General features: G+C 42.5%; 1 protein-coding gene across 1 annotated transcript in view; it reads right to left on the minus strand.

Moving 5' to 3' along the window:
• The window catches only part of DCBLD2 (discoidin, CUB and LCCL domain containing 2), a 44690-nt gene extending 29448 nt beyond the window's left edge, over nt 1-15242 (minus strand). Inside the window, exon 1 of the mRNA XM_063350362.1 lies at nt 14689-15242. Within this exon, the coding sequence (XP_063206432.1) occupies nt 14689-14800 (112 nt within the window). The 5' untranslated portion in view covers nt 14801-15242. The remainder of the gene's footprint in view (nt 1-14688) is intronic.
• Between the last annotated feature and the right edge of the window lie 2158 nt (nt 15243-17400).

A 17400-nucleotide genomic window follows, 5' to 3' on the forward strand; every position in this document is an offset into this window, starting at 1 on the left:
TCATCATTTCTGCCAAAGTTGTATAAAGACCACCGATCAACCCCGGAGACACATACATACATCCTGTATCAGAGGAGCAATCTGCAATACTCAGCAATTTCCCCAAGAAAAAGAGAAAGTACAATTCTTTTCACTACAGCCACATATACAGCAACATTAGCTACTTCATTTGGAAGTCATTAATTAAGTGCCAGAGAACCTTTTGAGTCTGTTAATCTGTGTGCATGAGAGTGGAATATCCAAGAACACAAAGAAGAGACAGACGTCAATTCCTAAATCAATTATTCCTGCATGGGCTGACAACTTCTGTTGTCAGCACACAGCTGAAGGAGTCTCTTGCTTTCTTCCAGCCCTCTCTGTCACATAACAGACCCACTGCACTTGCACAACAGAATCATAGAACGGTTTAGGTTGGAAGGGACCTTAAAGATCATCTAGTTGCAGAATAGATCAAGCTCTTCACAGAAGCACCAGATCACTTGCACATACACGTTACATCTGACACTAGCTGGAAGATCTGCAGATGTGCATTGAATTTCATGTGTCCTGAGGACCATGTTCACAGCAAAGATGACTAAGCTCGGCTCCTCACCAAAACGTGTGTTACAAACATGGGTGCCTCTTAAGAAGCCAGCAGAGGAAAGCAGACTGCTGCCGTCAGGAGAACCATTCATCTCTTCTGCAGGCGCCTTCGAATGCAGTCTGGATGAGTTATCCTGACAGATTACATATGACCCCGAGGCTATGGCACATTGATGTCTGATGCAATCATGCAGATGATTTAAAACGATTTCTCATACCCAAGTTCTTTACATCAACAAAATACAGAAGTTGAACCAATACAAACATACCAAAAGACACTGGATAAGAAGAAAATGTGAAATTTAATAAAATGAAAGGATATTGCACATGCAGGAGCGGGTGCTAAGTACTCTATTAATCCCCACAAAAAAGATTAATTGTTCTTTATAGTTGTTGAAGTCAATTAATCAGAACCTTTTCCCCCTGAGATTGGCTGCTGTTAGTGCCTGCTAATCTTGTTCTCACTACCAAAACATGTTAAAAATTAATCTTTAAGACTAGAGAATGTTTTCCCATTCCTTACTTGGAGAAGAGAGAATGATAAAGACATCAGACAGTTTAAGATTACCGTCTATAAGGCATAACTGATGTATATCAAAACACTGATCTCAATTTTTACACGTGGCACTGTCTTTTGAGCAGACTCAATTTAACCAGTGGGTTTCCTGAAAAGATTTTACGTATATAAGCTATGATTTTCTGTAAGTTTGTGACTATATACAGGATGTAATTAAATTTTTCTTAACTAAGCAAAGGTAGAACCAAATCTATTAGAGTTACATAAGCAAAAAGATATTTTAAAGCACTCATTTTAACTCCAAATACACAGCTTTCTGATTCAATGCAATACTATAATTTCTCCTCTTCTGTTTAGCTCCTGTGCTCTGCATTTCCCTGCTCTTTATCAGTGTGCCACTAAAAGACACTGCACCTTTTTGCTTTTCTCAGTGTGGGCCAGAAAGTTTACACGACCAACAAAACAGTTCCATGAACAAGAAACACTGATGAATTAAGACCACAGAGACATCAAATTCTAAATAGCTTTTTCAGGTTATTTTCAAATGCCCTTATTTATGTCCTCCAAACTCATTACTGTTTCCACCAAAACCCACAGAACTATGCTCTTCAGGAAGGAATCTGCTCCTCTGTCAGAATTAATTTTCTTAACAAGCCAACAAGCACACAGTCCACCTTCATCTTTAGACCATTTTTTGCCTCAGTAACACACCAGTTTGAGCATTTCATCCCATTACAGATGTCTGACAACATAAAATACCCAACACTTCCACAAGCGAGGCCATAGCTCAATAAACACTTGAAGGCACTTTAATTTAGTGCAGCCACAGACAAAAGCAAGCCTTGTCTGCCTCTCGCTTTCGGCCACTTGTTTTCACACCCTTCCTGGCACTGGAGGTAAACACTTCTACAGCCACATGGTAAAGCAGACCAGGGACTTGAGATAAAAATAGCTGTTAGTTTTACCCTAGAGCAATCCCCTAATTTATTTTAGTGTGCACATGCAGCAGTGCCTTCCCCAACAGAGGGACAGGACAGTGTGAGAGTAGGGAAACACCAACTAACCGCTCCTTTCAGCAGCACTGCCAGCCTGCGTTTGCATTTTAAACAACCTTGAATCCCAACCAAAAATGTAGAAACCACCACTCCCCAGGGAAGACCAGTCACACAAGAGCGGAGCACTGGCTTCAGGAACTGAGCTGGCTGAAGACGGACCAGTGCCCCTACCCATTCCCACGGCACAGTGTTGGATTTCAGACATCTCGCCTCTCTGAGACAGCTCTTTGTGCCACTGCCAGTGGTAGAGGGCAAGGAAAGGAGGGCAGGTGGGATTACTGGTGTCTCGGCTTGGATTGATTTACTGGCTGTGGGGCACCCTTAGAAGGGTAATGAAATTACGGGTTGAGGTTTAACAAAGACAGGAACAGGACGAAAGGTAAAGCACAATAAGCATTTTGCCTTTCAAAATGCTGGCAGCTCGAGGGTGGGGGGGAGACAGAGGCTGATTCTTGCTCTTATAGCAAAAGTACAAAATTTAAGATGCCATTACAACAAAATTTTACTGTTTTCATTTACAGCGCTAGCCACATGCTGGGCTAGTGATAATTAGCACTTTATTATTTTCATCTGTACACGCAGCTTTTCAATCACCATCTCTGGAAAAGCAGTCTTAGCTTTCAGCCACTGAATTTTACACCAGAGAGTAAGTAACACTTAGCCTTGCTAAATTTAACATCCAAAATACGGTAACGTTTTAAAACAAATTATCTTAAATTATTAAATTGTCGGAGTAGGTAAGACATTTGCTTCCTCTGCCATCATGTACTAACCAGACTGCTTCAAAAGAACAGAAAAGAAAGATCAGCCGTATAAGACTGTTGTAGAGCTTTTGCTTACTGATGTCAGGGAAATGATGTGAATAAGTCCCCGGGGACAGCTATGACTTGCTTAAATAGTACGCAGGCAAAAGCAGCCCAAAAGACCACAGTGAAAAGTGATTTACATGAGGACTGTGTAAGAGGGCTCCGCATTCAATGATACATAATGCAGAAGCCCTCCTGATCTGCTGCCCATGCTGAATCTTACAGACAGCTCGTGCTGCATGCCGTCTTTTGTCTGGCACACGCAACTTGCCCGCATCCCAAGACATATCATTTACTTTGCAATCTGCACCAACACTTTTGTAAAAATAAACACTGTTATGCTTCATTGCTCCAAGTGCTACACAGCAGAAACACAGCTGATGAAGGAAATTAAAAATAACACACAGATGGTCAAGCAAAACTCTATGAGAATAAGCAGTAGTCATGGTCAGAAAAGGCTTCACATCTCTTGTAAGGTCTTCAAACTCCTCACCACACCAGGACCAAATGAAATTTCACAAGTCTTACAAACGTCAACAAAGCAGCAAAAAATTCTCCGAACGTACCAGTAATTCACATGTTAAATTAACACTACAGTCATCTTTTTCTCTCTTCCATTGTCAGTTCATAAATGAGACTGCACAGCCTACACTGCAGATCCATGGTGGCATACGTTGATCTAAGTACCAGACACAGCAGAACCACCTTGCCTTTTATAAGAACAGCTGGGACTTCCCACCCTACCCACTGCCAGTGCTTATCGTACCCTTGTTGAGCTGTACGGCAGTTTCATACCCAAGTCACCACCTCATCTGCCTTTTACTGAGTAAGGGTACAGGTAGGGGTCAACAAGGGTCTAACAATCACTGGAGCCTGCACAATGGAGAGGATGCAAGGTAGGGACAGGGAGGAGAAGGTGAGACAGCAACAGCCAGTGGTAAAAATCACGTTTGGCTACCGTGAAATCAACAGAAGCTGGGAGGAAGGAAGCCGATGGTTTGGGTACCTGAACAAAGAACAGTGGGGCATCTAGATGCTTTCAAAAAACAGCTGCTGTAGCTGCATCAAGAACAGTGACTTTAAATGTCAGTTTCTAACCCTCTTCAAAGTTTGTTGTCCAACTGATGAAACAGTAACGCTGCATCTCTACACCAGTATTTCCTTCTACCTGCGTAGGTGACATACAGCATCATCTTAATTTCTAACACTCATTTCCAATTCTTATTGCAAAATTACAATGGCGACTGTTTGGGGTTTTCCCATTGTGAACAACATGGCTTCATTCTAGCACCATGAAACATAATACACAATCTGTTCTAAAAGGTAATTCATTCCTCATTTTGCCTTACAGGTGTTCCCTTAAAAGGAAGGTATTTTCACACTTGTGACCCTCTACAAATACAATCAAGAAACCAAACATTATGTACTACTGAATACTAAAATTAACTAGGAAGATGACAATAAATTCACACATTTGAGTCACTGTTTTTTAAGTGCTAAATTTATCACAAAAGTATAGCAAGAGCACGCAGGAAATCGGTAGTGTATGAAGCTCCAGTAAAAACTGTGAACTTTAAACTTGCCCATCAGCTTTGCTATAACTTCTTCATAGCAAAAAGAAAAGGATGCCCTGTGTTAATAGAACTGGAGACCTTGAAAACAGCTTTTTAAAAATTAAGAGATAAAGTAATGAAAATGCTTTATTTGAAGTTTTCAAATACCCTTGAGAAAAACATAACTGCTGATCACCACTGGACTTCATATGTAAATGTTGAAAAGCATTCCATTTAGTGCACCTCTCTTTCCACCCTTGTGATACTGAGACATATTTTGACACCTGTATACAATGCCATAAAAATAGAAATTAACAGAAAATGTGGCTTCCTGGTTTCACAAAACTCACAGACTTGTAAAAGAAAAATCAAGCACCAGTGGCTTCTTTCTACCACACTGAATGAGGTAAGATGTCTTTTCCCCACATCTTAATCATTTTGGAGCAAAGTTAAAATGACCAGATATGGATTTAACTGGCTACAGTCCTGCTAAAGATGCAACATCTGCCAACTATGAAAAACCTTTGTGGACTTGCTGGCAAACAGAAGTGCACAGCATACTCCAAATACATGCTAGATCACTGCAGTAAACTATCCTTTCAGAGTCAGAATCTCCTAACTCTGAGAAGTAAGAAGCAAAATTGCACCACTGTAACTTGCCTTCTGTTTCCATTGCTTTCCTAATTCATCTTTCCACTCAAGATACTGAGGATCTTTCATTTGCCTTATTCCTGTGGGGTTTCTCTGTACAAAAAAAATTTACAGCCAAGCAGCTATACAACTTGCTTGCCTTGCCAAGTCTAATTAATATACCTCCTTAGTTTCACCTCAATATAAAACTAAAAGTGCAAAAAAAGGATGTGTAAAGAGAACTGTGACAAAATTGCTAAACCAGTTCAGTGTTTCTATCCCCCTCAATCAATATCTGAAGTTGCAACTGAGCACTGAAACAACTACTACTTCTACTCCAAGAAACAGCAATTAAGAGACCTGAAAAAATTTGCTCTTCACAGTTAAGCAACATTTGAGGTTTTAGGATTGCCCAATCTAAATCTGGGAAAATCATAAATATATCACTGAATACGAGCAGAAAATGGCATTCAGGGATGAAAAATAATTAACCTTTTGCAAATCTGGAATAATTTTACAAAATATTTATTTACAAGCTATGTTTAAATACCAGATCAACAGTATAAGTGTAATATGACTGACGGCATCTCTCTAGGAAGCTTTTACACCATCTTTTTTGAAACTGCGACAGGAAAGTTATCTGCTCGCAACCATTCACAGAAGCATACCAAGCTTTTCAAGCTCCCTCTTCCACCACTAATAACACTTCTCAAGGACGTATCAAATGGTTATCTCCCACAGCGCTTCAAGTAAAGAACCAAGAAAATCAGTGTACTGTTTGAAGAAATGGTTCTATCTGAAGAACCGCTGTAGGGGAGAAAACTTAAAAAAAAGAATCCATGTGACCTCATGCACAATACATCAAATTTCAGCAAGGCTGATGATCCAAAGATCAGTTGCTGGAAGGATTATCGTTCTGATGGATACTATTCCAATCTTGGATGACAAAACCTCTTCCTTGAGCTAAAAGCAAATTTGGAAAGAACTTCAAAAGCCTCAGAAGAAGATTTACAGGGGGGACTAACAAGGGAAGTTATAAAGTGGGGAGGAGAGTGTTTAATAAAGCATATAGATGATCTGACCACTGATTTTATTTTCATTTTTTAGTACATAAATGATGCATAATCTCTGGAATATGGTTAATAAGGCAGCCTCCTGTGATTTTGCTGGAGCTGAATTGAGTTTTCACATCATAAAGAATTTAGGAAAGTTAAAAATGTAATACATTTATCTAAAAATTTTACTGATCAACAAAAAATGTTAACAAAAACAGAGATATCCACACAGAACAGAAAAAAAAACACAACTGAAAATATCCAATTTTCCTTTTTTTTTTTAATATTGCAATTAATAAAACTGATGTAATACAGCCTTGCCAATGAAATAAAAACTCCGTCATAAAGAAACCACTGGAGAAATGTTTCTAACAAAAAACAACACACAAACAAACCTCCATACTTTGCCTCTGAAAAAGACAAAAAGTGCCAAGTTTGAACGTCCCTGATCCTAATTTATAGGTCATTTTACAGAAAGATGGATTCACAGTGCTGAAGACCAGAAGGGCCCTTTTAAGTATAATTTTTTGCATACCACAACTACTTACAGTTGGCTAGTCATGATTCTAACCAAAGGGAATTTAGGATGTTGCATTAAATTTCACTTTCCAGAAAGTTTTCAGACTTGATTTAAAGGTATCTTGAGAGAGAGAATTTTTAACTACAGCTAGCCTGTTTTAAACACTTGGAGAGGAAGCTCCCCCCGCCCCAAACAAACAAACAAAAACACCACACCAAACCAACTGTTTCTAACTTATTCTTAAAAAATACACCTACTTTATTTATGACATATGGGTTAATTCCTTATTATTCAGTACTACTATTGCCAAGAATGACACAATTAAGTTCATAAACTTTATACAGCTTACACAAAAACATTTACTAATGCAACAGCTATGTATGCTATTGTAACAATGGTGCAGAACTGGAAGTCCTCTAATTCTGTTACCCTTCAAAAACAAGATGCGTGGAATTTCTATTATTAGGACAGAAGGTCATTCAGTCAAAAACTTAAAACTTAGTACTTTCAGCAAGATACGAAGAACAGAGGTTCTTAAGATCAGCAGTCAAATAATTGTAAGAAAATAATGACTACCTGAGACAAAACACAGAACACCTGTCATACAGAGACCAGTAAACGGGCCAAAACATCCCCTCCATGTCAGCAAAAACTAAAAGTGAGCACATCTGACAAGTACATATCCAAACACCATTTACACATATTCGGCTTCCAGGAATCTTTTTACTCTAAAAGGATTTACCTTATTAAAATGATTACCAGTAACTGCTAAAAATCCTTGCACTTCTAATGGCTCATGCACTTAGAATTATATGTTACATTGTTACTGTAAATGTATTTCAATTGTTTTCTATCCAGAGGTTAACTCAAATCTCAGTCTCACTGCAAACTCGCAAGGAACTATTTAAAAGTATGAGTTATCACTCATTGTCAAAGATAAACACTCGTGTGCTTGATTTTCAGGGTGCAACTAGTCTTACCGAAGTCAAAGGGATAACTAATGACTGAGCTTCAGCTCCCATGAGCTGCTTGCTCGCCTAAGCCTTACACACTGCTAACTCATAGTAAATTATTTTTATTCAAGTACTTGCAGAGAAAACACGAATCTAACACAAACAGAACTGACAACTATAAACATACATATTTTGTAAGAAATGCCAACAGGAAGCATCCAAATGCCATAAGCAATATCAAGTGCCTGTGTATCAATTCCAAGATCCAACTGATTGAAACAACTGAGATACCAGTAGCTAAACAGGTATGAACTATCTGCCTTAAATTCATTTTTGAAGAGCTTAGCAACCATAAAGAAATGTTATCCTTTTACAGCTCTTCACCAATGGAAACTAAGTGGTCATGCAGAAAAACAGCAGAAATGACATGCCCAAAAAGAAACAGCACAGGTTAAATGTTTCTTACTCATCTAAGGGTCAGGGTTAGTCATCTTCTTCAAATGCTAGACAAGGAATTCTTCAAACAAAAGCCACTTTCAAAATCAATGCTATTCTGTGGTCCAAATGTCAAATCACTATGACATTATCAACTGTAACTTTTAATTCAAGTAACATAAAAAGTGTTCAAATATAAAGCAACAAGCCCAAATAGAATATGAATAGCACAGCTCAAGCTGTTTGCCTCAAATAATGGAAGGCAAAGCATAAAGCTTAGCAAAATCTGGTATTTCACAGTCTGACCACATTAATGAATAGGCTTCATAGACAATAACCCACCCCTCTGTGTAAAAAACAATACTGCAAATTTTATAGATCCTATTTTAAAGCAAGTTGCTACATGGCCTTTTACATTAGCATTACTACTGCTCCCCCTCTCCACCCATCCTAACATCAGTTTAGTAACAAACCCACAGCCTATGCTTGGACAAGGGTTTCAACTCTACCACTATTTAACAAAAAGGATCACACGTGTTCCATAATATTTGGTTAAAAAAATTAATCTAAAAGCAATTCTTAATCAGAAGGCAGAGAGGGAAATCCTTTGGCTACAAAACAAATTCTAGGTAACAGTAACTGCCTCCCCAAAGCACAAGGTGCAGCTACAAAGGTGTGGGTGACACACATCAGCCTATTTAAAAACCTTTCAAAATATGGATAAAATAACCAATATAGAAACAGTTGCCAATACGTCGAGCAGCAATTCCAACAAGGATCGCATTTGCACTGATGATTGTCTGAGCTACCAAGGCTGATGCATTCAAGGCAGCACTTAACTAGCTGATGACTGAAACTATACAGATCAGCAGTGATCACATTAAAAACCTAATGCATCATTTCCGCAGGTGGCAGAATTGCAGAAAAGGAGATGGATTATTTTCCTCTTATGTGACTAACATAAGAAAACATTCCTCCAAATCTTGAAAGCTGAACATCTCTGTTTAGTAGCAGGAAAATAATTTTCCTAAAGACTGCACTAATATGCTAGAAGGTCACTGGCTTGAGATGCACACCGTAACAGCATACAAGCTTCTGAAAGAACATTTATGTTACCTTTTTTATCACTAGCTGAGGTTTTTCTAGCCACGTACACACACACAAATATATAAAACCAACGTGCATTGTACTGCTTCAACCCGAAGCAAAATGCAATACATTCTGGGATCAAGTATGAGAACTCTAAGAGTGTTTACACAAAATGGTGACTCCTGCTTTCTTCACAGGAAGGGACTAGGCTAGCACAACCTCAGCAGGTTTCCAAAAATGAGCTTGGCTGAACAGAATCAGTACTGCGAGGCAACCTCCCTGAAAGGATGGCTCTGCAGAACACATGTATGTACCTTCTGCCCACCAGACCCACTTAACCACTTCAAATAAGGCTCAGTAACTGGAAGAGGAAAAATAACTTTGCTGAGATTCTTGTTTTCAAAGGCAAAGAATATTCACCATTTTTAGGTCTATACTTCCAACACCAGCTCACTTCCCCCCAGGAAGAGCATTCCTCCACACAGTTCTGTAGAGCACTCCTCCTCCTCCTCACCATATCTATCTTCAAGGTGCAATGCTGGGAAGTGAAAAAGAGCATCAGAAAACCTGAAGCAGCAGACATGTCACCTAAGCTTGGCAGAACTTCAAGCCCCAGTTTTGAAAAATTATTCCATATTTCTTAGCACAAGGATGAAGGGGATTTGCCACAGCACTCCTGTCTACAATCGCCAAGAGCCTGCATTCTGCACAAATGCATCTTCAAAACACTCTGCATTCCTAAGTTAAATCGTCCTATCAGCAAAACCAAATAGTTCAATGGAGCACTGCCCTCCCCATCATAAAAGACTTATTCTAATGTTAAGTTGAGGGATAATAAATCTCTCATCCAAAGAGCTGGGGGTCTTTTTAATCAAAATAATTCCTTGTGGGTTTGGCTGTGACTCTCTTCCTCCCAGATGAGCCCAGCCAAGAACAATGGATACAAAGGGCAATGAGACACCACCCAATCTAATTTAGCAAGGGTTGAAAATGGGGCTTCGTATGAAGGGCAACGCACGACAATTGCTCATATGACAGATGGTTTTGTGGGAGTCCTTTATACCCATATGCCAGGAGCTCTCTGCAGCAGAAAAAGACACCTGCAATGGGCTACCTTGGCAGCTGGAACCCTCAATCAGTCCCCTGTTGCAGAAGGAAATTATCGCTTCCAGGACATCTAAGGAGATCCTACAGCCTGTCTCCCTCTCTTCCGCTCTTGCCCAGTTAACAGATATGTAGCTAGAGCCACCTTCTCTTTGTCTGCTTCCTTCTCCCCAAATCAAGCCACCTCTCTTCCAAACCTGTAGTTGGACATTGTTAGATCCTTTCAGGCTTGAAGTTCACAATTGGAAGGTTATCTTAGTGGCCAAAAGGGACAGACAGTTATTTCCAAGTCTGAAACATAGTTTAAGGAAATAAAGTTCACAAAATTACACAGCTAATCTTCCCATCTGTCCCAGGAACTTCTGAACTCAGCATACTGCAAGCAAGATGCAGCAACTTCCGTGAAAAAGGCACTGCGATACCCTTGTACAGTAAGTGGTCAGGAAGTCACAACAGTCACTGCAGTTGTTTGTTTCCACCACCAACATCTGAATGATCACAAGCTATTTCAGATCCTACAGAAAGGCAAAGGCTAGGTTCATGGATCAGCATGTGCCTAATTTGTTGTCTACTGTCTTACTGGATGGACAAGCAGAGGTGAGCCCAGGAGCACTGTGGACAGAAGGGGAGGGCACACAGAGGAATCAAAGAACAAGGAACACACAACAGATCCAGGAATACTGCAGTTCAACAACAAAACACAAGGCCACGCAAAACCGTTTCATTAGGCGCAATGTATACAGAGCCATTTCACTGAGCTTTTCAGGTCATGGTAACTCAGCACCATATATTTAAAAATTCTTTTTCTCTGCTACACTGAAGCAAACAGTTTTAAGCTACTGTGATGAATCACTTTCTTGTACCTTCTTCAATGAGGTCTGAGTATATAACAACACCCTTATGGGTCAGTATTTGTTTGGAACAAAATGTGGCAATCACATTCAAAAACAAACATCCAGAGTTATTTTTTTTTTTAATAAAAAGTGGCAAACAAATCTGCTTCAGATCACTTGGGTATCCACTTCAGAATCTAAAGTTTATTTCTAACTTAAGGCTTTTTTCACGTTTCATATGCAAATCAGTATCCACTAGGAATCCCAACAGACAACTACCAAACTACATGTGTGATAACAAAGCTCTTGCTCCACAGACCCTACAACCTTCATACCTTCAGAATAACTGAGACATTACTCGACTTCTATTTTGATGAAAGCTAAGCAACCATTTCCCTCTTAGCTGTTTTATAATGTTTCTCTACATCCGAAAAAAAGGTTAAACTTAACTAATAAACAGGCCATACTGAATTTATGTCAATAGCTGAACATCTGTTAAGAGCACTGTTTCTCAAAATGCAATCCACAAAGGGCAGGAAGCTTATATGGTGCTGGCTTGCTTTCATTCACACCTGCTTAATTACATGAAAAACAACTAAAACACTTTAAGTATTTTTCAAATATCAATTTCCTTGCAACCAGGAGCTAGAGCCACTACAGAATTGTTTCCAAATCCCAAGAGCTGACTTGCACAGCACTGAACAATCCCTGATGCACAAGACTATGAAATGCAGCACAGGATACTTTCCTTTTGAGTCTTTTTCAGTGTTTCTGAAGGTGTTCAACCTCACATAAAATGCTCATATTTTCCAAGACAGTGAGGTGCTCAAGTTCAAGACCTTGACCAAAGAATGCTGAATTACATATACTGAATGACTTTTCAATAGACTGAAAAAAATCCCACTCGAATCCTACAAGATAATACAGTGCTCTACTAAGTGAAGAGCATATTCATCACAGCATTACCTGCACTTTTTCATTCCTCAGTTTGCAGCTACCTGGAAGCGCAGGGGAGGAGGAGGAGAACATTTGACCCAATATTCAAAACAAGTTTCACGTTGACCAAACCCATACTGTTATTTTTAAATCAGTTCATACTAGTGAGGTGCTCTACAGAAAAGCACGTGAGAAATGAAAACACTCTATCTTCAGAACAAGATTTAAATACCATGTAGTATGTGAGGCTTAGAGCTACTGAACAGTGGAAAAGAAAATTAATAGTTGCTTATTAAGAGAGGATCAGCCTCCCTAATGTAACGAATGAGAGTAGGCTCCTACAGAGTACCACTTAGTCTATTTTTATAAAAGAGCTTAAAAGCAACTTTAACTGTGGAATTTCCTAAGCCTTGGGTACTTTCATTGGCAATCAACATATTCTCTTTGAAGCCTGTGCATATATTTAATCCACCAATTTAGGAACAACTTTGTGCAGACCATTTATGAGCAAGACAGCGGTTTCATTTCTGTATGGGACTCCTTACCCAAATTATAACTATACCAGCATTTAAAGATACAGGATATGAGCTCCCCAACCTTCTCTGGAATAAGATAAATGAAAATATTTTGGCAAGGAAACAGTCCCTCACAAGCAGAACTTTTCTTAGAAGCTCCAAGTTTGTCACACTGAAGAGCACTGTATTCAACAACATCAGAGGCTCTAACCTTAAAACAAGCTCTGCTTTTTTGTTGCCAAATAAAATGAAGCTGGACAATAAAGATGTTCCCCTCCTGCTCAAAAGCGAGACTTCTATGCAAACTTTAAGCGTTAACTAGAGGGACACTGTAAATTGAAATTCTGGATAGGAGCTCTTCAGCCATTTCTCAGAGTTCAGAAAGATAAAGTGAACAACGTATCTAAAAGCCTGCCGTCCACGCAGTCCCACTTCTCACTGCATGGTCCCACCCCCTCTAGCATACCTCTGACCACTCACTTGAGCCAATTTGACTCAATAATCTGGAGGAGAATTATGACTCTTTCCTCCCCCACCCAGTTACTTTGGTTTTCTCCTAGAATAACAAAATCAGTCTGCTCACCAAAAGGTCAGACAAGTGTCAGGCCAGCACAAGTATTTGGAGTGTGATGCTTCTACAGCATGAACTAACACCTTGCTGCTGCCTCACTCACCCAGGAGCAGCCTTCAAAAGGGTAAATGTTAAAATTGCCCAATTTCCTCTCAAAAGCAAACGGGTCTTCTCCTCCTCCATTAGAAATTGAAACAAAACAAAATAAAACCAGGCATGCCAAATGCTTATTACCATTAGCTTCATAGGTGAATAGGAACATAACGTAAAATTAACTGCAATTAGCTGGAAATAAGGTGAAAAGGTAAGTCAATGTGACTAGCTTGCTCTATGGACACATCTCTGACCTTTTTCCATTCAAAAAATTAATTAAAATGTAAGCTACATATACTTCCGATTCCCTTTATGCACTTAAATACAGCATTTGTGATGTTCAAACACATTTTCATCTCTCTTTGAGATGCACAGAAAGTTAAATGAAAACTGAGTTGAGTTTCTGAAGTGAAGCAAGACCAGTGCAAGAAGCAAGCAGAACTGAAAACCATAAAATTTCTTTTCTCAACCCCTGTATTCACAGCAATGAAAGTATCAAGATGCTGTCAAAACATTCACTCCCACCACTTTCTCCCAAGCATATGATCAAAGTGACAGTTACTGTGGCATCCTCTGATCTTCCGCCATGAAGTGACCAAACTGTGCCTCGTAACTTTCAAAGTCCTAAAGCCTCATCAGTAATTTCACCCGAGGAGGAGAAATCTCGACAATTTCTCTAAATAAACAAAAAAAAAAAAAAAAAGAGAACACCCTGTCTATCACACATTCTGGGCAATACCGCACCCCTATAGTGGGCATCTACATGCTCTTGGTCACACGTAAATTTATTTTCAGAGCAAGCAGAATCTCCCCTTTACCTGCCTCCTGGCTCACATCACTCCACGCAGAACCTAAGGAGGACAAACCCGGGGGTCACCCGCGGCTGGGGGGGACCCTGCCCCAGAAAGCGGGATGCCGTTCCAGTCGACAAACCCCACCGCACCCTCCGCCTCCGGACTGCCCTTGTGCCCCCAACGCCACCCCGGCCTCTTCCCCCGGTCCCCCGGGTCGCGCCCCTCCCGGGCGAAGCCCTCCCGCCCCCAGCTGCCCCGCGCCGGGGTCGGAGCTCGGGGGTGGCCCAGGCCCGACAAACCTCCCCGCACTGTGGGGGGCGCGGGGGCTGCCCGAGGGACCCCCCCACGCTCCCCGACCGGGTGGGCACCCCAGAACGCGGGGAGTGGGGAGGAAGAAAAGGGGATTTCCAAGAACGGGTTTTTTTTTCTTTCGCCCTCCGTTGGCAACGAAGGGGGCAAGCTCAGGGTGCGGGGCCGCACGCCGGGTGGGGGAAGACCAGAGGCGGGGGCTCTGGTCTCCCAGAGGCGGGGGGTCCCTCTCCCCCGCAGCGCAGCCCCGAAGGGTCGGTCTCCCTCGCCCGCCCGGCCGGCTCCCCTTCTCCCCGGCCGCCGGGCAGCGGGGCTCGCCCGCCCGCTCCCGCACCCACCTTTCTGCGCCCCGGTGCCCCTCAGCAGGAGCAGCAGGAGGAGGGGGCTGAGGCGAAGCAGCGAGGCCGCCTGCCGGGTCCCCGCGGGGAGCGGCCGCCCCGGGCTCACCATGCCCCGCGGCGTGGCCAGCGCGGCCGGCAGTCCCAGGGCATCGCGGGCTGCGGGGCGGCAGGGGCCGGGCCGCTTCTCTGCCCTGCGCCCCGCGGCCGCCAGCGGGACGCCGCCTGCCCGCCCGCCCGTCAGCCGCCAACCGCCCCCTTCCAACCGGCCCAACCGCTTCCGGGTGCGCGGCGCGGCCCCCGGCGGCCGCGGGGCTGCCCCGCTTCCTGCCGCCGCCCACAGGCAGCCGGAGGAGCGGCGGGGGTGCCGGCGGCTCGGGGCTGGGGAAGCCCCCGGCGGCGGCCCCGCAGAGCCCGGTCGCCCCCCTCCACCTCTCCTGGGCGCTGCGGGGGTGCGCGGGGAGGGGAGGGCGGCGCCTCCGGGGCGGCCTGCTCGGGGTTAGCCGCCCCGAAACGGAGCCCCCCCCGGGACTCAACCCCTAAATTTCCGCTTTATCCCACCTCCGGCCTCCCGAACGAGTTGGCCAAGAATATTTAACTTTTTTTTTTTCTTTTTTCAAGGTAGCGATTAAGTGAGGCAGAATTGCCTGGAAAAGCAAAACTCCTTGGAAACACGGGTGTTGCCGTTGTCGATAGAAGAGGACAAGCTGGTGTGGCAGATCTCCACACGGAAACGCCGATGGAGCTGTAGAAAAGCGAGGGCTTGGGTGGCTACGAAGTCCCGAGGCGTCACAATTCTAGTTGTGGTCATCTAGCTTTTGAACGTTTACAGTGTGTAATCGGGAGAGGTTTGCTTTAGGAGGCTAAATTCACCCATGAGGAATAAATACATTTAAAAAAAAAAAAAAAAGTACCTTTCAAGTTTTAAAATCGCAATAAGAACACAAAATAGCACATTCAGAGAGACTTACGTTAGCTCTTACTCTACCAAATCGGTTCCCCGTGGTTATCAACAAAGCATGTTGTTGATATCAACAAAGCACCCTAAGCGCTGGTAGGGTCAAAGAATCACCTTTGTAATACCATCATAGAATCATAGAATGTGTTGGGTTGGAAGGGACCTTTGAAAATCATCGAGTCCAACCCCCCTGCAGTAAGCAGGGACATCTTCAACTAGATCAGGTTGCTCAGAGCCTCATCACGCCTGGCCTTGAATGTCTCCAGGGATGGGGCCTGGAGCATCATGGAAGGGAGCACCTCATTACATGTCTTTCAGTGGTAGATGAAATGAATGTATTTTTCAGATGCTGATGAAACATGTCCACGCTTCCATAGCCACAGTCCCAGCCATGCATCCTCCTGGCAACGTTGGAGGGATGAGGGGAAGGGCAGGAGCAGCACCCAGATGGACGTCATTTCATGTTCCTTTCAGCTTCAGAATCGAAACCTTCTCAGCCCTCCACTGACTACGCTCACTCTCACCACAAGGCAGAGGGGATTTGGGACTCCATAGCTTCCAAAGATTGGCCTCTCTGCCAGTGGTTCAACCTTTCTGCTGTGGAAGGGCTGTTGCAAGTCAACCCCATGTCCTGGTGCCATCCAGCTCCAGTGGAGCTGTAAAAAGTGTCTTCAGGAAGAAATTGTTCTCCACTTCCTCTTCCCAAAGAGCTCTGTGAAACAGACACTGCTTTCCTGGCCAGTGGTGTCCAGTGCTGACCACACCAAAATGGCAGGAAGAGCATCTCAGGAGTCAGACTCAGCCAGCCCACTGAGTTGCCTGAAGAACTATTTAGATGATGTTTACTAATTGTTTTAACATTATTGTCCCTTGTTAAGATGCTGAAAACTGAACTACATCCAAGTCTATGCTCAGGGCTGATTAAGGCTTTTCTCACAAAGAAACATGCAGAGCTTTAGTTCTCCTTCCTTGAGGATATCAACCATACCACTTGTACCAAATCATGGAAGAATCCAGAACAGATTTGGTTGCTAAGACTAAAGAGAGCAAATTTTTGATGCACATTTTTTACTTGTTTGGCCTACAGTGGTGCCAGAGCTGCCAGGAGGTGGCTTCTCGTGTATTTCGTGAATGTTAAAAATGAGGATTTTAATACATTTCACATTTTTCTCCTTTTGAAACCTTTTTAGCAATGCACGAAGAGACCCCAACGAAAGCGAAGTCAATGGAAGGAGGTCTCAGATAAGGCTGTTTTAAGTCACTTTGTAAGATGTAATAGTCACCAAGACATCCTGCAACATGTAATGGAAATGAATCAAAAGTAATTTATATGCGTTCCTTTGTCTTCCATTCACCAGACGCAGAGTTTCGTGCCACAGGTCACGTGAAGCAGCTATATCACTACAATAACATCCTTTCTGTACTACAGAGAGCACATTCCTAAGATCACTAATCATTAGTGGTATTTGTTGTGTCCTGGAAAAATCGCTCCTTGAATAATTTGTGGCTTAGTAGTGCCATGCATTAACAGGAGCATCCTACACATAAATCAATAACAGTCTCTGGTAGACCTCATAGAGGTTTCCTCCTGTGTCCTTTTCTGTTATGAAGGCGGTGTGGGATGTTTTGTTAGCTTGATTTGACTGCTCTAAAGGTTTCTATTTGTTCATGTAAAAAGGATATCTGGATCTGTGAGAGGGTTGATTTCTAATAGGGGTGTGAAAACTTGCAGAATTCCTAAAAGCAGCCAGAGG

Source organism: Chroicocephalus ridibundus, chromosome 1 (genome assembly GCF_963924245.1).
Source record: "Chroicocephalus ridibundus chromosome 1, bChrRid1.1, whole genome shotgun sequence".
NCBI lineage: Eukaryota > Metazoa > Chordata > Aves > Charadriiformes > Laridae > Chroicocephalus > Chroicocephalus ridibundus.